This window comes from Dipodomys ordii, unplaced genomic scaffold (genome assembly GCF_000151885.1).
Source record: "Dipodomys ordii isolate 6190 unplaced genomic scaffold, Dord_2.0 Scaffold54, whole genome shotgun sequence".
Taxonomy (NCBI): domain Eukaryota; kingdom Metazoa; phylum Chordata; class Mammalia; order Rodentia; family Heteromyidae; genus Dipodomys; species Dipodomys ordii.
Window position 1 is genome coordinate 2437421 of NW_012267270.1, and position 25496 is coordinate 2462916.

Consider the following 25496-nt stretch of genomic DNA (forward strand, 5'->3'; position numbering starts at 1 on the left):
CCCCGCGCTGCTGCCGCTGGCCGCCGGCGTGCGCGTGATCCCGGTAAGAGCCGCCTCCCACACAGGGGTGCGGGGACCCCTAGACGGCAGGGCGGCCTCGTCCCCCCCTGCCCCCTGCGAGCCACGGGGCTCAGGCGCAGAGCTGGCCCTGCCGGAGGTCAGATGTGTGTCAGGTTTGGATTCTGGTGCCTTCCATCCCACGCTGGGGGGCAGGGAGGAGGGGGGGGACCCGGGCCTCAGGCATGCCAGGCAAGCACCCTGCCCTGCCCCGCCCTGGTGGGGCTCCGAGTGAGTCCTGGGATTTGCCCCTGCCCTGGTGTGGCGGTATTGGGGTCCTGGCTGCTGGTGACAGGCGCTTATGGGAGAGTGGTCAGCTGGATAGATGGTCGCCTTGGGTAGCCACCAAGCACTTTCTGCTTTCCAGTTAGCCCCACTGAAAGGAAAGCAAAAAGAAAAATGTAAATTGGTCCTCCTAAAGGATCCCCAGAAGAATGGGGATTTAGATTCTTCATCCATTCAAGTGTTTCCATAAGCTTTTGGCATAAGACTTTGTGGGAAATTTTTGAGTTGGTGCTTAGAGGCTTGGGGCTTGAAAACCAGAAAAGCTGAGAGATTGGGACTTTTTCATCTGCTAAAATCCCGATCACTACTCTTTAGTGTACTGGGAAAGTTGGACAAAGGTGCGGCCTCCTCCAACCTCATCCCAGGGCAGAGGACTTGAACTCAGAGCCTGGTCACTATCCCTGAGAGTTTTCACTCAAGGTTGGCACTCTACCACTTGAGCCATAGCTCCACTTTTTTAAAATTTGGACACAACACTCAAATTTGAATTTTCTGGGCTATGCAGCTGCAAAAGACAATGTCTAGGTATCCTCTGAAACAATCACTGCTTTGTGCCTTTCAGGTTGAAATAAAGGAAGCTGGTGGCACTGTTGCAAGTAACAACCCAGAGGAGGCAGCTTTTCAGAACCCTCTGGCTCAGGAATCCTGCTGCAAGTTCCCTTCATCCCAGGAAGCAGAGGACACCTCCAGCTGCTCTCGCAAGAAGGATTCCAGCCCGATGGTAACCAAGCCTGCCAGTAGCCACTTGCTGCCTCTCATTGACTTCCTTGTTGGGTCACACTTGGGTTGTTATCTGGTGCTTTTCACCCCTAAGGTTCTATTTCCATTCAGCCGTAGCAAGTTGGGAGAGGTTTAGAGCTCTACTGAACTTAAGGAGAGTAACCACAAGTCATATTAGTCTACATTGTGTGGTTTGCTGGCTTCTGGACAGAAGCCCCATTCTCCCTTCATGCCTCTGGAGTTCTTTTACCAGTAGCTAACATATAGGTACCTCTGAGGGTATATATGTTCACAACTATGTACGTCATTTCACCCTCCTAGCAACCCTAGGGCAGGCATTAACTTTTATCCCCATTTCATGAGCCAAAGCAACAGAAATGTGACCTTGCCTGCGTTTGTCTTCTTCGTTCTAAGTGGTGTGTGCAGAGCACCAGAGTCACTGCAGTGAGGTCTAGGCCTGAACTGTCAGGGAATCCCCTCCATACTCTGTAGCAAAGTGTTAGAAGTCCACACGGCCAGTGAGCACCTTTCCTCTCACTCCCTTTCTTTGCTTTGTTTCAGTCTTGGGTCTGGGCACTGTCCTTGAGCTTTTGGCTCAAGACTGGCACTCTACCACTTCAGCCATAGCTCCACTTCTGGCTTTTGCTGGTTACTTAAAAGATAAGAGGCTCAAGACTTCCCTGCCCAGGCTGGTTTTGAACTGCAATCCTCAGTTCTCAGCATCCTGAATAGCTAAGATTACAAGTTGGAGCCATCATTATCTAACCCTCCCACACTTCTTCATTTAGAGAATGAGATGCTGGCTCTAAGGCAGAGGTGATGCTCAGGAAGTTCTTGAAATGAGCTCTCCCTCCTAAATTTGGGTTGTCTGTTAATGTGAGCAGAGGAGTGAAGGACAGGACAGAGAAGCTCTTGAATGCCAGCTGGTCCTTGAACTAAGTCTCAGTAGTCAGATCACTGTGGAGGAAGACAGGAGAAGGAACTTCTATTAGCCTGTGGAAGGAAACACTGTTGGAGGATTTTTAGGGAGCAGTTAATGTTATTACAGAAGAAGAAATCAAGAACAAAGCTGTAGTTTTCTTTCTTACCGTCAGACGTAAGTCCTGCATTAGAACTTGTTTCTCAGGCATTCATTTATGTAAGTTCACATTTCTTGACTGATGAAACCTGATTGTTGATTTCATTTTAGGTGATTTGTCAGCTGAAAGGGGGCACCCAAATGCTGTGTATTGACAACGCTGGCACCAGAGAGCTGAAAGCACTTCATCTGGTTCCTCAGTATCAAGATCAAAATAATTATCTACAGTCAGGTATGGAATAATGAATGAAAGTTACCATTTATCATGTGTTAATTGGTGAGTGAATATGTTTGGCTTTTGCTTAGAATGAAAGTAAAAGAGAGGAGAACACCTTTCTTTCCTCCTGGACTCAGGAGCATGAGGTCTACAGCACTGTTAGTATCTCAGGACTTCACAGAGCCCATAGTTTGGTCCAAGTAGTTTAGTAAGTAAATCCCCACAACTTAGAATCTATTCCAAGAAAAGCAGGCACATGAGTTGAAAGTAGTTCACATAGTGTCCAACAGCTGTCACTGGGCTTTCTTTAAAAATATAAAATGCAGGCTGGGAAGGTGGCTCAGTGGTAGAGCGCTTGCCTTGCATGCCTGAGGCCCTGGGTTCGATTCCCCAGCACCACATAATCAAAAAGAAAAAAGCCGGAAGTGGTGCTGTGGCTCAAGTGGTAGAGTGCTAGCCTTGAGCTGAAGAGCTGAGGGACAGCACCCAGGCCCAGAGTTCAGGCCCCACCACTGGACCCCCCAAAAAAATATATATAATGCCCAGGACCCACTAGGGTCTTGGTGAATTTTTGTGGCCTTCAAAGGGCACCTTAGTACACAATTTGGAAATATAGGTACTAATAGTATTTTTTAGCATAGCAGACTCCTGTGGAAGCTCAGGTCAAATAGCTTTGTGCTGAAAGAACAACATAAAAACACACTGACCTGAGAGGTTTTAGAAATAAAAAAAAAATAGAACTATAATGCTTGAATAACTCTGTACATGATAAATCTATAGTAAGCTGCTATACTTTCTTTCACATGTGTATGGAAGAGAAGGAATATCTGCTATCAATAACTTTAACTGTCTTCCTTACAGATGTCCCTAAGCCAATGACTGCTTTGGTAGGAAGATTTTTGCCACTACCAGCAAAATTAAATCTCATTACACAACAAGTGAGTCATTGTTTAAATATAAAACTATATTAGTGTTTCTTGAAATTTCAATTGTTGCAGTTGGAATAACTCAAGAACATTCTTAATCATCCTCTAGCTAAAAGTCAGCAGTAGGGGCTGGGAAGGTGGCTCAGTGGTAGAGCGCTTGTCTCGCATGCATGAGGCCCTGGGTTCGATTCCTCAGCACCACAAAAGCAGAAAAAAAAGCCGGAAGTGGTGCTGTGGCTCAAGTGGTAGAGCGCTCGCCTTGAGCTGAAGAGCTGAGGGACAGCGCCCAGGCCCAGAGTTCAGCCTCCAAGACTGACCAAAAAAAAAAAATTCAACAGTAAAAAATGCATCCTGCACTGGGCTCGTTCATCCCTGTGCTGGACTCGTCATGGTAGCTGCGCATCTCGACCACATATGGTCCGTGTTACCTTTCCTTTGGTCTCCAGGTCTCTGCCTGCCCACTGCTGGCCTTGTGCTTGTGCTTGAGCTACAGTCACCTCCCCAGTGTTTTGCACATGCATTTTTGTGTGCACACACCAGTACTGAGGTTTGAACTCACTGTCCCTTAGCTTTTTCACTCAAGGCTGGCACTCTACCATTTGAGCCACAGCTCCACTTCCAGTTTTCTGGTGCTTAGAGATAAGAGACTCTTGGAATTTCCTGCCTAGGATGTCTTTGATATGGTCCTCAGATCTCAGCCTCCTGAATAGCTAGGATTACAGGTGGGAGACACCAGTGCCTAACCTGAGCATCTGTTTGATTGTTTGTTTTTATTGGTCATGGGGCTTGAACTCAGGGCCTGGGCACTGTCCCTGAGCCTCTGTGCTCAAGGTTAGTGCTCTACCACTTAGAGCCACAGTGACACTTCTGAGTTTTTGAGTGGCTAATTGGAAATAAGAGTCTCACAGTGATTTTTCTGCCCAGACTGGCTTTGAACTGCAATCCTCAGATCTCAGCCTCCTGAATAGCTAGGATTGCAGGCATGAACCACCAGTGCCTGGCTGGACATGTGTTTTTAAAGTTTGCTTTTATCATTACATCATTGTAGGCCTAGAGTATGTTCCACTAGAAGATGAATATGCCGTGTCACCTCTCTAAGAAAGTGTGACAGCCAGTTACTGTCATGGTACCTGCCTCAAGTTTAGCATGCACTGTTGGTACCTTATGTTTTTTGGTTGATTTGTCTGCATCTGCCCATAAGAATGCAGGCTGTGCCGGGCACTGGTGGCTGAGATCTCAGGAGGATGAGATCTGAGGATCGCGGTTCAAAGCCAGCAAGGGCAGGAAAGTCCATGAAACTCTAATCTTCAATAAACCGCCAGAAAACTGGAAGTGGCGCTGTAGCTCAAGTGGTAGAGCGCTAGCCTTGAGCTGAAGAGCTGAGGGACAGCGCCCAGGCCCAGAGCTCAGGCCCCACGACCGGACAAAAAAAAAAAAAAAAAGAATGCAGGCTGTGTGGAAGCGCAGTTTCCGCACTTCCTACCTCTTTAGGTGGGTCTTTCCTACCTCTGTAAGCTACACTTGGTGCAAGTCCTTGGCACATAGGGCATTCCCACACTCTGCCACAGGGCAGGCCTGTCTGAGGTATCAGTAAGCCAAGTGACCCCCAAACAAAACAGAATGCCCTTGACCTGCAGAGGTTACATTTTAGTGCAGTTGACAAATTGTATGGCACATGGGCTGAGGGCCTGGAATGGAGGAGGACAAGGTGACTGCAGTTCCTGAGGCCTGTAGCCAGAAAGGTCTGTGAGACCATCTAGGGTTGTGTGCTCACACGTTAGTGCATTTGTAGTGCCATCAAGAACGGAGCTGGTTATAAAGGATTATGGCATAAACCTCTAGATGAAAAAGAATCATTTTAACTCTACATTGGGATTGGCTGGCCCTTGAAGCATGCTAATAGAAAACATGTTTGCCTTTGGCTTTGTACAGCTCGATAATGGCGCCCTTCCTTCAGGAGTCAGTGGGCCTGCTTTCCCCTCAGGACCAACCCTGCCAGGACCACCCAAAATAACTTTGGCTGGGTAAGGATTAAATGCAATCAATTGTGACTTTTTTTTAAAGAGGCTAAGTTGCTTTTGTGTACTTGGGATTTCTTTCTGTACTGTAGAATTAACCTCACCTGTAAATCTTCCTTGATCCAGAAAGGTTAATTTCCCCTGAGCAGTGTTGCTGGCAAGCGACCTGCCTGTATGTTGGCAGCTGAAAGGCCAATCTGTACCTGCTGTCCTGGGCCGGTGGTTCAGGGCTGGTGGCCACTTCTAGCTGTGTCTTGGTTTCATGTGGATTCCAGCAGTGCTGGTCTGTTCCATTTTTTGTGGTCATCAATGCAAGTTATGCAGCACCAGCTGCTTAATGTGGAGTCTCCAGAGCTGCTTCTACCCAATCCCTTCTGTGCTGAGAGTCAGCACCCGCTCTGTGGCAGGGTCGCTGCTAAGTCTGTTCTCGTAACCTCCAGGTGAACATGGGCTGCACTCAGCCAGGACCTTGCCTTGCCATTTCAGAGTTGTATTTATAACTTTATGTAACTAATTAAACTAACCACACTGGTTGGAGCACTGCTGTGTTCATGTTCATGTTCATGTACAGTGTTGGCCTGTAGAGATGAGTTGGGCCACAGTCGATGCTGGTGTGAAGAGAGAGACCAGACAAGCTCTTGTGAAATGTGACCTGAGGGCCCCTAGTACCCTGTCCTGGCCATGTTCGGTGTGAGGCTAGGTGCATCAGGGGCTGGAACAAGTGAGCCAACAGTCATCCACAGGACTCTGGGGCTCTAGGGCTCTGGAGTCAGACAGGAGTTGAGTCCACACTATGGCCTCTGGTATCGCTGGGACCTGGTTCTTTCAGCTGGCACAGTGCTGTGTCTGAGGACTTTGAATGAATGAGCTGGGATGAGAATGCAGAGCCATATTTGCTTCACTTTAGCGTCACGACTGGGACACTCTAGTTGCTATGAGGTCATCATAGATGTCATCTCATTGTGCTTGTTAGCGTTTCTGGGTGAGACAAGGGTGTCCTAAACCGATGGCGTCCTAAGCACCCCGCTGTTGGTGCTGTGTGTCTGGCTGCAGAGTGGTCTGAGGTGTCAGGACGGCGCGATGCTCCTTGTGACGTCCTTGTAATCTGGGCCATGTGGTCATCTGTGCCGTACCGCCACGTGCTTCATCGTGTCTAGAACATTCAAGGGAACTTAGTGCTCTCACGCTGTGCCCGCTGAAGCTTAGCCATATCGCAGTTAATGTGCATTTCCACAAAGGAACTCTTTCCTTGGCAGCATATTGTTTCTTTTATCCCCGACTACTTTTCACATATTTTTATTTTTAAGTAGTTCTGGGCCTTTTACAAAATGTGTCAGGAACAACATAGTTTTGTGTTTGTATAATTTTGCTGGGACCAAATACTTGAGTCACCATCCCACTACTGAATCTCAACATCCCTAATACTGATAGCATACTGGAACCACTGCCAGGATGTGACCCGTAAGAAGAGGCAGCCAGAGAATGTTGAGTGGCTTTGTTTCATTCCTAGGAGTTTCTAATCAGGAGTGCTTAGCAAATGACCTCCTTTTCATAATGCTTCTTTAGCCCGTGTCAGACTTCTACAAGATAACAGGGTCAAACTACATCTACCAGAAAGGAAACTATCAATTAGGAATGGTTCCAGCATATCTAAGCTATTAGATAACACAGCAGCAGCTTGGTTGGGCCTTATGGTGAACCGTATGGGTTGACCCACTCATTCTCAGAGTTGTGTGGCCACTGGCTAAGTTATTAACCATGTATCATCATTTTACTAAAACCTCTTGGAATAAAAATTCATTTCCTATTGCTCTGATTATCAGTCAGATAATGAGCATGAATCATGATGTGTGGTTGATACTATTACTTTGGGTAACGTACTGAATATCATAATAAAGAAGACGAGCCCAAGTCTCTGGATTGTTTTTTCTTTAAAGATGAGCTTATATCTTGCCTTAGTATAATTTATTTATAATGCTGCTCTGAGGCAGGGTTTTCAAGGTCTTGATTAATCCTTCTACTCTTTAATTTTTAGCTTAACACTTACAGGATAATCAAGTTCTTTAGAGCATGCAAGTTTTTGCCACCTAATTTCCACTGCAGTCCACAGGTCCCCTGCCCGAGCTTCGTGTTCTCTGTTCCTTCTCCATGTTACATCTCTGTTCACACGTCCTTGTAACTACCAGCAACCAGGCCCACAACTGTAGACATTAGCATCGAAGTCCACCTCTTTCCACAGCAGTTCTCTTTAACCACTTTCATTGTGTTCAACTTCCTGTCTCTGAACATCATTTAAGTTATAGTTCTCAGAAACCAGTTTGACAGTGGATCATATCCTACGTTATGTTCTCCTACTTTTCTTTTTTTTTGTCGGTCGTGGGGCTTGAACTCTGGGCCTGGGCGCTGTCCCTCAGCTCTTCAGCTCAAGGCAAGCGCTCTACCACTTGAGCAGCGCCACTTCCAGTTTTCTGGTTGTTTATTGGAGATAGGAGTCTCACGGTCTTTCCTGCCCGGGCTGGCTTTGAACCCTCGATCCTCAGATCTCAGCCTCCTGAGTAGCTAGGATTACAGGCGTGAGCCACCAGCGCCCGGCTTATGTTCTCCTACTTTTCAATCGTATATGTCTCATGCCCCCATTATTAAGAGCCTCTTTCAAGATAGATGCTCTGAGTGTAGAAGATATTATTTCTGCTATCCTCTGAAGCATTTATCACATCCTGGCCACAAGTTGTCTCTTAGTCAAAGAATCCTGGTTCTCCTGCCCCTGCAGATGCTCCCAGGGTCCTCCCTGTCAGCAGGCGCAGAGCCTCCCCATAGCTAGACCTGGATTCTCAAAGAAGGGCTTTGCTTCCTTTGCATCGGAAGCCCAGCTTAGGACAGGTCTGAGAGGGCTGAGGGCAGTTTTAGAGCCTCTCTGGAACAGGCCCAGGTCTGCCTCACATGTGCAAATGCAGGCCCGCTGCCTCCAGCACCCATGAGGACATAAAACCAATTTAGAGGGATACGTCTATTTACAGACATAATCTTGAAAATGGGAATTATCCCCAGAAGTAACCACTAACAAGTCTGCTCATGTATCAATACCTCACTGTTTATGTCTGGGTGGATATGTGTGTGCAGGCGCATGCACGCCATGTGAAAGAGACAGAGACAGATTAAACAGGCACAGACTAAGACAGGGATGGTAGATGAAAGGCTTGCACAGGTGGAGTCCATGGTGGGGCGGAGCCATGAGGAGGAGAGTGGTAGGCTTCATGGAGACAAGCGTGGACTGTAGGGGCCCAAGGATGGAAGACAGGCAGAGGCTTTGCAGGAATTACAACCGCACAGCAAACAGCATGCATTCATGTGCCAGGTGCTGGTCTAGTTCTTGTAGAATCCTCAGACCTAAGGAGTCCATGTCCGGAGGTGGCCAGGCCCTGCATAGGTGAAGCCTGCGGCATACTCTTAGGGGCGCTTTGCCCAGCACCACCTGGGCTTCTCTTCCTGTGACCTCCTTTTCATCACAACTCCTCCCCGCCCCCAGAGCATCGCTGTTTCTGTTACCAAGCGAGCAGTACTTCTGCAGAGTGCTTGGGAAGCTGCCATGGCTGTAGTTAGCAGTATCCAGAGACACCAGAGGAGGCATTGTTTCCCCTCATCCCTGAAGACCACCGCCAGGCTGGTCTACCCACCCACATTGCAGTTAGGGGGCAGTTATAGAAATCCCTTCCTAAAATGAGAGCGGTTACCAAGACTACTCAAACACTCACACACTTTGATACTGTTGGTAAGCTACAGTGCAGCAGCTTTACCACTGATAAACCGCAGTGACCTAGGCTTATCTGCTGTTCTCTGAGGCATACTTCCCAGTGTTCTGATTTGGTGGGGGGAGGCTGTTTATGGGAGGCATACAGAACAAGGATTTAAATAGGGGAGAAACTCCAGGGAGCATTCTAGGAGTGTGAAAGTGATAGTAACACCCCCTCCCCCTGCCCAGGTCAGCAGGCACATAATGGCATGCCATTTTCGTAATTAGACACCTGTAGATAATACCTATAATTGGCTGGTGTGAGATTCTTAGTGTTTGTTCAAAAACACCAGTTTTTAGCTAATCTTCTTATTAAAGGGTAACCATCTGAATACATTTTCTTTTTTAATCTTTATAGAGTAACTCTTAGTTCATGGGACACAAAGTCTAGAAAGCCATGTAACTGTACCAAATCCCAGTGTCTGAAATTGTAAGTAATCACAAATCCTTCATTATTAAATATGAATAAGGTGTTTAGAAGTCAGTAAGTAGAGTGCAGTGTAGACGAATTGGAATGGCTAGCCGGGTGCGTGCTGCAGTTCCCTAACGCAGATCACCCGTTTAAATCTGAGTAGGGAGGAGTCACACTAGCTTGAACCTGTTTCCAATCCCTTAGCCAGTTCAAACCAAGAATGGCACTGCTTGTACTCTTGGGGGATGGTGGGGGGAGGAGGTAGATGTCATTTTCTTGGTTGTGGTTTACAACACCATCAGTCTACTCTGGCAAGTGCTAATTGGATCTTGTTGAGCATTAACTGTAACATTTCCACACCCTACTTTCTAAAAAGCCTGAGAATTGGTTTATTCTCTATTGAAATTTTATCAGAAAGGTCTGCCCCTAGGGTGCCAGCTTCTTCCCAGGAGGTTCAGTTCAGGGGGTGGCAGGGAAGGCTGTCCTTCAGAATCTTGGGTGGAAGAAGACAGTATGGCCAAAATCGGAGCCACACTGTGAACGTCAGCTCCTTTCAACCTGTCAGAATCTGTAATGTGTTGCCTGCTCTGCACTCAGCTCTTGCCAGGGCTGCTGCTTTCTTACCCTGATGCCTGCTTAGCTTTAGCTCCATGTTGGAAGGGGAGAGCGTGTCCTAGTGCAATGTCTGACAACCCTAACCATAGTCTCCACACAATTTCTCCATTGCAGAGCTCCACCGCGGTCGCTGAGAGCTCCATTGATGGGACAGTGATGTGGGTGCCCACGGGTAAAACCCAGAAGGAAGTCTGAAACTTGTCCACAAAACAAAACTGAAAAGACAAACATTGATTGTTTAAAAACTAATGCTGAAATCTGAGGTTGACTGAAACTATTGAGTTGCCACTGGGTTAACCTGTGAATGTGAGCCACGTGCCTCGCCACGTGCCTCGCCACGTGCCTCTGGGGACACTGGAAGCTCCAGGAGGCAGCTGATCAGGAAACGGTAGAAGTGCAGCTGTGGGTGAGGAGAGAGGAGGTGGGAGAGCAGAGGCAAAGCGGCAGGGCAGGTCTCGTGTGGACAGAGCTGCTCCGCTGCTGGCCAGGTTGGGGGACTGGTAGGTAGCACTGGTACAAACTGTAACTAGGCTTTTCTTAATTTGAATGTATCTGAAACAGTGATTTGTTTCATAATTAGCTTTTAAATGTGTCCACTGTAAAATGTATTTTCATGAAAGATCAGAGAGGCGGCAATGTGATGTTAAATTCTAAGGCTTTGCACAATAATTTCATAGGGCAAGAGAGACTCTCTCCTGGGAGGAAGGGTGCTCTTCCTCTCCTAGGACTTCAGGAAGTAGGAGGTGGTTACATACATGGACCAGATGATCCAGACTCGGCTTTTAAAGTATCTTCCATTCCAGTTTTTGCTGGCATGTTGGCTAGGTCTGGTTGGGAGCTGTTGTTCTACTGTTTGTCTGTGTTTTATTATCTTGGCTTTTTTGAGACAAGGTCTCCGTGTGTAGCCCAGGCTGGCTTAGAACTCACAAGGCTCCTGCCTCAGTTTCCATGTGCTGGCATCACAGTGTATATCACCATGCCTAGATCCTTTCTGAACTTTTTTTTTTAACCCTAAGATTTCAGTTATTAAGCAGTCTTCCATATTGCTGCTTTCCTGTGGTCTTTTGTCTCTGACTAACTAGATTAACTATTGACACCAGAACCCTGTGGAATTCAAAGTCAAGTCAGAATGGTATTTTTATAGTCTTCTGTTGCTTGCTTATTTGTTTGGTTACATATTTACGATACTAGATAATTTGTACCTTATAGCTTACAATCCTCATATTTCAAGTCCCTGCTTCTCTCCATCTGCTATTTATTGGGTTTTACTGATTGTTCTTGTGTGTGTGTGTGTGTGTGTGTGAGAGAGAGAGAGAGAGAGAGAGAGAGAGGGAGAGAGAGTTTGCTTTTACCTGGTGCTAACTTGGACATTGTAAAATTTTGGCTAAGATTTTTTTCTTTTCGGCAGCACAGTACGACTGTAAATATCAAGTGAGTCCTCCCTCCCCCAGCCAACACCCAGGGACGCTTGTCTTTGCTATTTGTCAGCAGGGCATTGAGCCCCTACACACACACACACACACACACACACACGCATGCATGCACACACACATGCACATATGCACACATACACGCACGCACACATGCACACAACATACCCATATACAGATTCGGGGAGCAGACGCCCCGCTCTGAGTGTGCCCCCAGCCTTTGGGTTATATGGAACAGTCTGTGATGTACTGGTGTCTATTTGCCTTTCCTTTGGTAAAACTGAAGTCTCTGACTGTTGGGACCAGTAGACGCCCTCATGAAGCTGTAGCCTTCAGTTTAGCTTGCCTTCAGAATCTCTGCTTCTGTTTTTATTTTTTATTCTCCAAGAAGTTTCCTTATTTATAAACACATACACACACACACACAAACGAAGAAAACTGTTCAGGGCTTGCAAGGCCCTGTGTCTCATGCCTATAATCCCTGCTAGTTGGGAGGCAGTAGAGGAAGGGTCAAGGTTTGAGGCCAGCCCAGTGGAAAATTTAGCAAAACCCTGTTTCAACAAAAAAGGATGCACGTGAGATCTCACCTTACGTGGGTGGTACGAATCAGAGGCTCATGATTCAGGGCGACCTGGGATTTAAAAACCCACAAGACTGTTTAGAAAGCAAAAGGGGTTGGAAGAGTGGCACAAGTGGTAGAGCGCCTGCCTGGCAAGCGCGAGGGACGGAATCCAAGCCAGCTCAAAGATATATCTAAAATGTTTAAAATATTGCTTGCTTGATTGATTGAGACAAGGTCTCAGTATGTAACCCCTCCTGCCTCGCCCGCTAGGATTACAGGTGTGCACTCACATCCAGTGGTATGTTAAATAACTATTTTATTTAACTATTTGAATATTTTGACAACTGTTATATTAGATGATTTGTCAGAATGGTCAATGAATTAAGAATTGGCAGGCACTGATGGCTCACATCTGTAATCCTAGCTACTCAGGAGGCTGAGATCTGAGGATGGCTGTTTGAAGCCAGCCTGGGCAGGAAAGTCCGTGAGACTTTTCTCCAATTAACCACCAAAAAGCCACAAGTGAAGCTGTGATTCAGTGGTAGAGTGCTAGCTTTGAGAAAAACCAAACAAATAAAAAAACTTCAAGGGCAGGCTGGGAAGGTGGCTGAGTGACAGAGTGCTTGCCTCGTATGCATGAGGCCCTGGGGTCCATTCCTCAGCACCACATAAACAGAAAAAAGCCAGAAGCGGAGCTGTGGCTCAAGTGGTAGGGCACTAGCCTTGTGCTGAATAGCTGAGGGACAGCGCCCAGGCCCAAAGTTTAAGACCCATGACCAACCAAAAAAAAAAAAAAACCTCAAGGGCAGCACCCAGGTCCTGAGTTCAAGTCCTAGGAGCCCTAGAAGTGACAGAAGAAAGGAAAAGAGAAAGAAGGAAGGAAGGGAGGGAGGAAGGGAGGGAGGAAGAGAGGGAAGACAGGAGGAAGGGAGGGAAGGAAGGAAGATGGAAGGAAGGGAGGGAGGAAGGAAGGAAAGAAGGAAGGAAAAGAAAATATGAAGAACATGTGTCCTCATGGGGCTCCGCTGTAGGATGGAACGTGCCTGTGGCAGGGAGCCCAGCACAGGGCACACAGGGCACACAGGGCACACAGGGCATCAGGCATTTCCTTGAACAGTATTATCGCTCTGGACACACAGCAAGAGCCCTGCTAAAGTACTGCAGAATTGCCAGTCTGCCCACCCTCGAACAGTGGTCATGAAGGGGCATCTGCATTCAGGCAGAGCTCATTCAGAGCTGCGCGGAGATGCCACATTCAACCACGAGGGATGGCTGTGGATGTGGTCTCTGGGCAGCAGTGCCAGCAGACGGATGAGGAGACAAGGCAAATGCCTTGTTCAGGAGCGCGTAGACTGTGTGGTGCTGATGGCAGAGGAACGCCTGCATGCGCTCATGAGCACAGGCGGACGATTAGAGCCCACGCCGAGCTGGCCAGCCCTGCTGCTGTTCCCAACTTGCCTAGACAGCTGGGCTACCTACAAAGGGGAGCAGTACTACATGGGAAGGAGAAGGAAGCAGGGGCTTGGCTGGGGGTCAGGTCTCCAGCCTGCCTGAGTAGGTTTTACCTAGTTAGCAACCTATCCTCACAGATGGGCACCTATGCCAGACTAAGCCTCATGAAGGTGGACTGGCTCTTGTTTACTGCTCCTTTATTGTTGTCCCAAAAAATCAAGAAATCTGATACTGGACATACTGTTACAGCCCTGAGTTCAAATCCAGAAAAGCCAAAATCCTGACAATCCCCAGGTTAGAGATATGCGCCATTAGAGTTCTTCTAAAGATGTTACAAGTTTGTTTTTGTTAATGAATCAACACAACTGCAGAGCAAAATTTTGTGAATGGATAGCTCATTGTCAGCAGCTGTAGCTGACGTGCACTGGTCTGGCTGTGCGTCCTCAGTGCTGCAGGCTGGTGAATGCACCTGTGGGGCTTTTAGAGCATGCTGCGTCCTATATTGTCGGCACCACACCTAGTCAAGGTGTTTTTACACAAGATTTTTTTTTTTTTGGTCCAGTCGTGGGCCTGAACTCTGGGCCTGGGCGCTGTCCCTCAGCTCTTCAGCTCAAGGCTAGCACTCTACCACTTGAGCCACAGCACCACTTCCAGCTTTTTTCTTTCTGCTTATGTGGTGCTGAGGAATGGAACCCAGGGCCTCATGCATGCAAGGCAAGCGCTCTACCACCTGAGCCACCTTCCCAGCCCCTACACAAGATATTTCTTTGTTTGTTTATGTTGTTGGTGCTGTACTGCTTAATAAAGTACATTACCTACCCCTCATTACCTACCCGTCATACACAGACTTCTCCCTTTTTATATAGCTCTCAAAGTATTCTTAAGGTGGGGCTTGCTTGCTTGTTGATAAAACCTTGCCTGCACAACTCTAAGGTATCTTGGGATTAGAGTGGGAAAGATGGATTACCTGTTCATTTTCTGTTTTCTTTAAACTTTGTATTTCTTCTTGAGTTTTTATATTTTTCTTGAAAAGTATTGAATTCTTTACATTTTCAAATGGATTATGTAGCCTTTTATTCAAAAACTTCTCTGGCTGGGCCCTGGTGGCTCACACCTGTAATCCTAGCTACTCCGGAGGCTGAGATCTGAGAAGCCAGCTAGGGCAGGGAAGTCTACAAGACTCTTATCTTCAATTAAGCACCAAAAAAAAAAAAAAGCCAAAAGTGGAGCTGTGGTTCAAGTAGTAGAGCACTAGCCTTGAGCAAAAAAGCTCAAGGACAGCGCCCAGCCCTGAGTTCTTATCAGGACCAGCACAAAACAAATGCAAAATAAAACTACCTCTGCCTCTGTAGTTGTAGCCCTTTTAATTTTCTCATTTTATTCTGTTATTGATTACTCATGCTTTTTTTGGACCAGCCACATGACATATCTATTTTGTACATCTTCTCAGAGCCCCAGTTTTTGGTTTTATTGTTTCTCTTGTTTGCATTTGTTCCCAATTACATGAAGTACATTAATTTTTCCCTCTTAACTATTCTCTCCCTTCTGTCTTTATTATTTCACATTCATGTTTTGCCAGAATTTTGTGTTACCCTCTTATTTTCAATCTTTTTGTTATTTTTAACATGTATTTAAAGCTACGAATTACTCCTATGTACAGCTTTGCTAAATCCTACAAGAGTGAATAAAGGGCGTTCATTGTCATTCACTCAAAATAATTTTGTAATCTTTGCTATAATGCTCTTTTTACCTTATGAATTACTTAGATATACACTTCAACATATTCAAATGTGTATATATGCATTTATGTGTATTATTTATGTATTTTAAGTATAATTTTATTGTTATCAAGGTTTTGTATAGAGGGGTTAACATTTTATAAGTGAAGTAATGAGCACATTTCTTTTTTGGACAATGTCACCCCTTAATGTACTTTAAAACTACATACTTATTGTTAATTTTTAAATTAAATTATACTAGTCAGATAGTGTTATCTTGTATGTTACAGTTCTTTGAAGTTAATGAAGATTTCCTCTATAATCTATTTTGGAAATATTTGTTAATTAAAATATATACTCTCTATTCATTGGGGTACAGTTATCTATCCCTTAGCTCATCTGTTAATTTTATTGTTTAAATATAGTAAATGATTGTTAAATATATGTGTTCTTTCTATTTTTGATAAGTGTTAAGATCTTTTACTTAAAGTTGTAAGCTTGTTTGTTTCTTATATTCCATTTCCAATACCAGTTTGGGGTGTTTATTTTGAGTCTGTCAAATGGAGGGGACACAGGTGTTTGTTAATGTCTTTTTGATGATCCTCCCGTCAGTGTTCATCATTATACCTTGTACCCCTATGCTTCTGCCTTAGACTCTTTGTCTAACATGAATGTTTTTTCCGCCAACACTGACCACTGCCACTCAGATGCCCTTTTTATGTGTTGGTTACAGGTGTGTCTCCTGTACATTAAATATAGCTGGATTTTAAAAAGCAAATAATCCATTTTAATGGTTTTCTTTCACCTGTTGGCATTTTCACATAATTATTGGTATAGCTGGACTTGTTTTGTGCCATCTTATTTTTCAAGTTTTAAATTTTAACCATTTAAGTTTTTTCATGTAAATGGCAGCCTTCCATTTATTCTTCTCTGCTCCCTACTTTTAAAAATTGTGGTAAAATAAGTTATTACATAAAATCGATTGTTGGAACCCTTTGTAAGTGTGTGATTAAGTGTTACTAAGACATGCGCAGCTGTCTGGTGGCTCACACCTGTCATCCTAGACGCTCAGGGCTGAGGTGAGAGGGCTGCGCGCTCAAGGACAGCCTTGGCTGTACAGTGAGACCCTGCCTCAAAATAAACAAATAAAGACACGCTCCATGTTGACAACTCCCACCGCCATCCACTTCCAGGTGTTTCCATCAGCCCAGTCCCTTTCCCTGGCTCCTGGGTGCCTCTGTTCTACTGTCTGTCTCTGAATTGTCTCTTCTAGCAACTGCACATGAGTGGGATCACCTATGTCTGCTCTTTTGTGGCTTCTGTCTCCAAGCTACCATCGTGTGGCGCCACGCATCAGTGCTTCACTCATTTTTCCATTGTTCACACTACATTTTACAATATGTTCTGTTGGTGGACACGGGTTGTCTCCAGTGCTGCTGTGAACATTGGGGTACGTGTCTGCCTAACCTGCCTTCAGTTGTTTGGGGTACACCCAGGCGTGATTGCTGGGCCTCAGGATCATTCCAGGCAGAACATTTTGAAGAACCGCATTGTCTTCCACAGCAGGGGCACAACTTGCACTGCTGCCTGGAGCACATGGTCCACCTTGCTTTTCTCTTGGCTTCTTTTTGCCTCACAAGTGATTTTAGAAATCTGCACTGATGGTGAAGCAGGGGAACGGAGGTGAGGTCAGTCCAGGGGCTTGCTTCCTTCCCTAGGCGTGGGTCAGACAGGAGGGGGCCTCCTCAGGCAGGGCTGGTGACACGAGGGAAGCGTGTGCTAGCAGTTTTTTACCCGCAGATCTGTTCATGGCACAAATTCTTTGGAACAGCCATGATTGTAGGCACAGGGAGAGCACCAGTGAGCCAGTCACACAACTGCGTCCAAGTACTTGGCAGGTGTGTTGAGAAAGTGTGGCAGTGAAGGGCTTTGCCAAGACAGCTGCCCAGAAGGTTCCAGGCAGGGAGACAGCAGGTGCAAAACCTTCCCTCTGACAGAGAGAGGGAGTAGGGTAGCTGGACCTCAGACCAGAAAGGCAGCGGTCCTGCTCACTGTTTACATGACGCTCCCCAACTTGCCATGGGTTGTGTCCCAGGAAACCTGGCACGAGTTGAAACTATCATAGATCAAAAACACATTAAAGCTGGGCACCAGTGGCTCACCTGTAATCTGAGGACTCAGAACTCTTAAGATTTGAGGATCGTGGTTTGAAGCCAAGCCACTAAAGTCTGTGGAATTTTATTCTCTCTCTCTTAGTTTACCTAGGTGTATCTAGATCACATATACAGTTTTAAAAACCCATTTATTGTACAATTGTTATGACCAAAAGTATTTCTCTGACAATGTTTCTTCATTTCCTCTTCTTCAAAACCTTCAGTTCTTTTAATGTTTGCCTCAATAACCCTAAGCAATGGGCCTGAACCTCCCCCTGGCACCCAAATATAAAGATGCTACATCTAGGTTGAGTTCACTACTGTGTTCAGTGCTAGGTATGAGCTTACATTACCTTTCCCCTTCTTTCCTAGAGCTCTCTATTTCTGGAAGTCTTTGTTTTTTATATGGTGGGGCTTCTGGTCCGACCTGCTGCTGCCGTCTATCAATTTTTATGTTTTATTGATTCTAGTTTATGTAAATCTTAAAAAAAATGTTCATCTCTGTGATCAGTTATTTTCTAGAATATCTTCTTTAGAGGCTGTGTTTCCTAAGTGTCTCGTTCTTACTGAGGAATTCAGCCCTGGTTTGATCTCCTCAGGCCACAGGCGTGTCTCCCTCCTAGCTTTCTTCCCTCCCATCCCCTCAACAGCCAGTGCTTCTGTAGCCAGTCCGTCACACTGGGAAGTCCCTTGCTTGTCTGCTGGCCTTTGGGGGGTGACTCTGCTCATGTGAAGGGTGAAGCGTGGGCTGACTGGGCAATTCAGGGTGACTTGTTGAGGCTCACAGTGGCTTCAGGGTGAAGGGATGCAGCCATGCTAGGGAACCCAGTGTCAACCTCTCTAGGTATTTTCTCTTGGGCTGGTTTCACCTACCTCTTGCCGGAATTTCAGAAGCTGAATAGGAAAAGAAACCTAGGGCCTCGCCTCCTGCCTTTTTCATATTGCAGCACCCCACTCTTCCATCATTGTACCCAGAGATGCTTGCTAAGCTTTGCCACGGGGTGGTAGGAATCACCAGTGCCAGGTACAGAGAGGGCTGTGGACTCGGGGCCTGCTGCACAGGCGGTAACCCTGGCTCCTCTGAGCCCTTCAGGTGTACCCCCTCACCGCCCCAACAGTGCCCAAAGCTGCCTGGTGGCTCTTCCTGCTGATGCAGGGCTTCTCCTCTGCCCTTCGCGCACTACAGCACCCAGTCCCATGCCCACTTCCCACCGTTACACTTCCTGTCACTATCTCCTCCCTTCTTTCCATCCTGGCAGCCCACGAAAGACCTGTGTGGTGCCCCAAAGATCAACTGTTTCTATTCTTGCCTTGCTTTATTTTTTTTAAGTTTCTGAAACTGGGACTCAAACTCAGTATCTAATGCTTTCGCTCATTGGCTGGTGCTCTACCACCTGAGCACTCTCAGCCGCTCCATTCTTCCCTTGCCTGTTTCCAGTCCCCCAGCAGGTGGCCCCCTTCAGGCATCCTCATTTAGATGGGGGTACTCTGGCCTAACTTACCTTTCATACCCCAAACTTTGTCCCCTTTCTCCTGTCTAAACAGCTTGTGTGTAGGCAAGCTCTGAGTCTCCGGGGAGCTAGGTGCCAGGACTACCTAGGCCACAGGCTCGCCTCTCTGCTGGCCTCTCTACTGGCCTCTCTGCTGGCCTCTCTACTGGCCTCTCTGCTGGCCTCTCTGCAGGCCTCTCTGCTGGCCTCTCTGCAGGCCTCTCTGCAGGCCTCGCTACGGGCCTCTCTGCAGGCCTCTCTACTGGCCTCTCTACTGGCCTCTCTGCTGGCCTCTCTGCTGGCCTCTCTGCAGGCCTCTCTACTGGCCTCTCTGCAGGCCTCTCTGCTGGCCTCTCTGCTGGCCTCTCTGCAGGCCTCTCTGCAGGCCTCTCTACTGGCCTCTCTGCAGGCCTCTCTGCTGGCCTCTCTGCTGGCCTCTCTGCAGGCCTCTCTGCTGGCCTCTCTACTGGCCTCTCTGCAGGCCTCTCTGCTGGCCTCTCTGCTGGCCTCTCTGCTGGCCTCTCCTGATCGCGGTTCTCCTGCTGCCTTGACACGCGTTTAACCAATATTATGGAACACTATGAATTGTGCCCGAGACCCCCACCGAGGGTTCTGCAGACATCTTGTCCCCCGAGTGCCAGGCACAGGGTCTTCCTGTATCCACTGTGGTGAGGACATCGGTTCACTCAGTTCACCGTCTGTGTTTCCCCCACACTGGCAGGCTAAAGCCAGATTCCTTCTTCCCAGGTGATCACCTGTAGCAGACAACGTGGGGAGCAGTGGCAGAGCTAGAAGGTCGATTCCTCACACTCTTCCCTTCCTCCCCACAGACGGAAGCCGAGGAGTGGCTGGTGGGCTTCCTGGCACTGCTGGCAGTGCAGGTGTAGGCAGGGTCTCAGGAGTCCCTATCTCAAAGCTGATGTTGGGTGTTTTCCCACATTGAGAAAAGTAAGCCCAGCTTGTGGCTACCTCTGTGTGCAGCATGGGCATCTGATGGGGAAGTGGGACAGGAGCCACAGGGTGCGTGGACCTCCTCACAGCGTTGCAGTCACAGGGCTGTTAGGAGGGATCTCCAAGGGTGAGCAGCCCTTGCATGACCCATGCCTCACCCAGGCCTCTCCTCCTCCTCTCCCACTCGCTCGGGGATCCTGTGTGTCTACTCTTCCCCTTCAGTTATTCTTTGATAAACCCTACTCACTAGCTTATGTGCTTCAGGGGAAATGACAGGACACTGGGGCTGGAAGCCGTGGACGACAGCAGCAGCGGACATCTTCCAGGATGTTGGTTTAAGTTTTGCAAAATCCTGTGTTGTACACCAACAGCTTTAGCTAGTTTCTCTTTTTCTGACTTAGACACAGCAAGACAGTATCCCTACTGATCTACTTTTCATATACACAAGAAGCCAGAAGGCAGCCCCTGAGTGAAGTTGCTGTGCGGGCGGCATGGTGCGCTCCCTTTCCTGCCTGTGTGCCTCCTCCCTGGCCTCCAGCCGCTAGGCCTGGAGCTCACACTGCTGTTCTCTTCACAGGTACTGCGACTGCTTTGCCAGTGGGGACTTTTGCAACAACTGCAATTGTAATAATTGTTGCAACAATTTGCGCCATGAAATCGAGCGGTTTAAAGCCATTAAGGTAATCAATTTTAAAAGCATTTTAAAATGTGTGAGATGTTCAAGCCAGCAAGCGCTGGTAGCTCAAGCCTGTCATCCTAGCTACTCAGGAGGCTGAGCTCTGAGGATCACAGTTCAAAGCCAGCCTGGGCAGGAACATCCATAAGACTCTTTTATGTCCAATTAACCACCAAAAAAAAAAAAAAACCCCAAAAAACAAACAACAACAACAAAAAATCCCTAAAACCAGAAGTGGCGCTGTGGCTCAAAGTGGTAGAGCACTAGCCTTGAGCGAGAGCCCAGGGACAGAGCCCAGGCCCTGAGTTCAAGCCCCACGACTGACAAAAAAAAAAGTGATGTTCATAAAATGATCTCCAGAGATCCCTCATTTCATTACTGGGAAAAGCCAAAGTGTTGAAGAGCACATTCATTGATTCTGATCCTGTTATTGGCATGTGGTACCATTTCAAGGAACAGGGAAAGATCTTTATCCCCGCCAGCACTGGGTAGCTTCAGGATTCTCATTCAGAAACACGTACAAGTCTGCTTAGTTTGGTTTGAGGTTTGGCGCCTTGGGCTGAGTAGCTTGAGTGGTAGTGGTAATACGGGAAAGAGAGACCATCCTCCACAAAGACACCATCACCAGAAGCAGGTGAAGGTTAGTAACTTTTCCCTTTAAAAGTAGAGACTCAGTCCAATTAACCACTCCCAAACCAGAAGTGGTGCTGTGGCCCAACTAGTAGAGCACTAATAACCTTGATCACAAAGAGGCTCAAGGACAGTGCCCAGGCCCTGAGTTCAAGCCCCACAACCAAAACCAACAAGAACAAGAATAAAAAGTAGAGACTTCACTTAAGGTCCTTGACCTTGATTACAGAATAAGAATTTCTGGACAAGTCACAATGGTATGAAAACTTGGCAGAGCTTTAGTGAGTACGTAAGCAAGCAGGTAAGCAGACGGACAGGCAGGAAGGCAGGGACACACTCTGACAGAGTAGTGCTCTCCAAGGGAGAGACACACAGCTCTTTGGCTGTCAGGAGTGTTTATGTGGTAAAGTGGGGAGTCTGACTTAAAGAGAGGAAAAAATAGGAGTTTATCTTTGTTCTCAGTCACTCTTGGTGTTATTTCTAAGTTTTTGGCTCTTGTTTACCATTTGGTTGTTTGGTGTTTTGGGGAGCATTTCTGTCAGGAAGGTATACACCCCATCAAATAGCTCTCAGGAAGGAATGCATCATGTTGTCTCTCTTTGAAGCAAAGATAGTGCTTCTGTGTTTCCAAATGCATGTTTCTGAGTTCCTTTACCAGGCCTCATTTTCCTCAATTTATCCCACCTCAACACGACACACTCAGCCTCACATGTGAGCAGCCGCAGGTGGAGGCAGGAATGGACTATCCGTGTGCTCAAGACCTCCCTGCTGGAGGCTCAAGCCGCTGGAGCCTGCCCGTACTCCTTTGCGGGAACAGGCAGATCTCCATGGGGAGGGGGGACAGCCAGGAGCTGTGGCCTCTCCAGTGAGGGCCCGAGCCCCGCCCCTGCACATGGGACCAATGGTGTGCCTTTGCTCGTTTGTTTATTTTCCCTAAAGTAATTTCTCTCTTGAGTTATGGGGTAATCACTCAGGATATTGATTTTGCTTTAGCCAGACCCATATGACAGAGGAAACTTAGGCTGCATCTAAGTGACTTCAGAAGAGTCACAATTTATTTTGAGGTAAAATATAGAGCAAAAGTTTTATTTTGAACGTTAGAATTTCCATGCATTGCTGATAGGACTATAAATTGGTATGGCTACTTGGAAACATGTTTGGCAAATAGCTAGTAACAGGTAAATCTTTGTCTAGACTATGACCCAGCACTTGCTTTCCTGAAGTTATAGGCAGGAGCCAGGGGTCAGCAGCTCATGCTTATAATCTGAACTACTCAGGACGCTGAGATCTAAGGATCAAGATTTGAAGCCAGGGGGCTGGGAAGGTAGCTCAGCGGTAGAGTGTATGCCTTGCAAGCATGAGGCCCTGGGTTCGATTCCTCAGCACCACATAAACAGAAAAAGCCGGAAGGGGCACTGTGGCTCCAGTGGTAGAGTGCTAGCCTTGAGCTGAAGAACTGAGGGACAGTGCCCAGACCCAGAGTTCAGGCCCCATGACTGGCAAAAAAGAAAAAGAAAAAGATTTGAAGCCAGCCTGGGCAGGGAGAGTCTGTGAAGCTTTTATTTGCAATTAACCACCTAAACGCTGTGGGGAAAAATTGGAGTTGTGGTTCAAGTGGCAGAGCACAAGTCTATCAAGTGCAAGGTCCTAAGTTCACACCCTATGTCAGAAAAGAGAGAGGAGGAAGGAAGGAAGAAAGGAAAAGAAAAAAGAAAAGAAAGGAAAGTAGGAAGGAAGGAAAGAAAGGAAAAGGAAAAAGAAAGAAAGAAGGAAAGAAAGGAAGGAAGGAAGAAAGACAGGAAGGAAGGAAGCAAGGAAGGAAAGGGAAAGGGAAAGACAGACCAACAAGGATAAACCAGGATGAAATGTCATGCTCACAAGACTCGGGCAGCTCAGTGGGGAGCCCTAGGCCCTAGAAACCATTCCTGGAACCCGAGGGAAACAAACCCACCCTGAAATGGGTGGTATGCACTACAAGGGAGGTGTGGTCCTGTGATTTTAACTTGGGCACTAGGCTGTGCTGCTCTCTGTGGGTTAGCTGGCCTGTGGGTGACTCAGTTTCCTTATCTGTAAGAGTGATAAGTGTAGCACCTTTTACCTTCCAAGATTGCTGCCAAAGCTCAATGAGAAATATCAGTCACAGAGAAAGGTGCTGGGACAAGGCGTGTTCAGTCACGGCCTGGGACATGCCCATTCAGTCACGGCCCATTGGTGCTGGTCTCAGTGGCCTTAGGAAGATGGTACAAGATGTCTTTGGAGAGCTCCCTCATGTGAGCAGTGATCTGCTCTGCATCCTTATTGTCTGCATCTTTATTTTCTATGGTAAATATGCAAGAGTTTGAAACTCAGAAAAAGGTATTTGTGAAGAAACTGTGGCTGCATCAGGCTCTGTGTGGAAATGGATGGCAGCGACAGGGAGCATGCGCGTTGTAGCTGCGCCAGGGGCTCCTTCTCCCCGTCTGTGCTCCTCATAAAACAGCAGCTGGTTTAGCCGAGTCTGAATCATAAAACACTGCTTTATTTTCTTTTTCAATCTTTGTGCGTGTGTGCGTGCATGTGTGCATGTGTATGTGTGTGTGCATGTGTGTGAGTGTGCTGGTCCTAGGGCTGGAACTCAGGGTCTGGGAACTGTCCCTGAGTTTCTTTTGCTCAAGGTTAGCGCTCTACCATTTGCACCACAGCTTCATTTCCAGCTTTTAGGTGGTTAATTGGAAATAAGAGTTTCACAGACTTTCCTGCCCAGGCTAGCTTGGAATCTAGATCCTCAGATCTCAGCCTCTTGAGAAGCTAGGATTACAGCCCTGAGCCACCAGTGCCCGGCTTATGTTTATAATTTTTTTAAGACAAGGTATCACTATGTAGTCCAGGCTAGCTTTGACCTCGTGAGGCTCCTCCATGAGCTGAGTTACAGTCACAGGTCACTGCACCCATCTATGAATAACAGTCACACAGTGTTTCCCATTTTCTCTCTTAGGCGTGCCTTGATAGAAATCCAGAAGCTTTCCAACCCAAAATTGGGAAAGGCAAGTTGGGTGATGTCAAGCCAAGGCACAACAAGGGCTGCAACTGCAAGCGTTCGGGCTGCCTGAAGAACTACTGCGAGTGCTATGAGGTGGGCCAGCGCCCGCAGGGCCGTGAGCGCACAAGCACACACTTGGGCCTAAGAAAAACGTCACCGCGTCTATAAAGAAACACAGGCCCTTTCTTCTTTACAGGCGTTCTGAAAGGCTTCTCGCACTAGTTCAAATTAATTTCTCAACTAGGAGCTGAGCTGTGTGTTGAGAACATGAGCTGAAAGTCCTCTGGAGTCTGTGCTGTTCCCAGAGCGCCCTGTGTGTCCAGGGGGAGGTCCGCAGCTGCCCGGGCACACGCTGGCCTGTGCGCCATCCACCACGGGTGGCTTCTGGAGGTGGCGGTGCCCCCTCCATCCTGAGCAGGGACAGAACCCTCCCAGTGTGGGCCAGGGCATCCTCATCCTCCGTTTTCCAGGGTAACTCCAGCGTGTCTCACCACTGTCTCAGAAGCCAGGGTGGAGGACTAGCCGGCAAAGCCAGCACCTGTTCTTGGACAGAGACTTTTTTTCCCTTTTTCTTTATTTTTTTTTTTAGGTCTAGAACCTGATGCTGTTGCTCACTGGCTGGTGCTCTACCACCTGAGCCACACCTCCAAACCCAGAGCTTTTATGGTGGTAGACTCACTTGCTTTCCTCTTTTATCTCCCTCTTCTAGAAAGAAAAACCGAGGGGACCTTAGGCCCTATAGGAAGCAGTAAGGAGCTACCTGTTTTGCCAAACATCTTTAGGGATCTGTGGCTTTTCTAAAGTTGTTCTAGAACCACGTGCAGTAGGTGCCTCTGTAGGTGCTATAATCCTCTATAATACTTGGCAGCTGAGGCAGGAAGATGGTTAAGTTCAAGGCAGGACCCTGTCTCTGAAGGAAGAAGATGTTTCACACAATCGTGCTGAAGAAGGGTCTTGGTCATTCTGGAGACGCAGGCTGTGACACCGCAGCCTGCTGTGTGAAGACAGAGGAAGGGCTTGTGAGTGACCGGAGAAAACACATGGAGGTAGCCTGTGAGCCGCAGGTTATTGAAGCTCACAGCAGGAGATGGCTTACTAGCAAGGCAGTGTTCCCTGACTGGACTAGGAAGAGGCCCTGAGGAGCACCCAGCACCCAGCACCCAGGGCTGCTCAGCATGCCCTCAAGGAGCGCTCCCTGAGCCCAGTGATGGCAGCTGACCTAGAGCACTTGTCCTTTCCCTAGTGTAGGGAAAGGACAGGGTCGACTGCACCTGCAGTGGCAGCCCCGACCCAGCCA

At 47.4% G+C, this 25496-nt stretch overlaps 1 protein-coding gene across 1 annotated transcript in view; it reads left to right on the top strand.

The window, feature by feature from the left end:
- Positions 1-25496, top strand: part of Mtl5 (metallothionein-like 5, testis-specific (tesmin)) — a 33397-nt gene that overhangs the window by 4226 nt on the left and 3675 nt on the right. Inside the window, exons 4-10 of the mRNA XM_013020878.1 lie at positions 3-43; positions 905-1063; positions 2252-2372; positions 3219-3295; positions 5216-5307; positions 20452-20554; positions 24155-24292. Coding sequence (XP_012876332.1) covers positions 3-43; positions 905-1063; positions 2252-2372; positions 3219-3295; positions 5216-5307; positions 20452-20554; positions 24155-24292 — 731 coding nt within the window. The remainder of the gene's footprint in view (positions 1-2; positions 44-904; positions 1064-2251; positions 2373-3218; positions 3296-5215; positions 5308-20451; positions 20555-24154; positions 24293-25496) is intronic.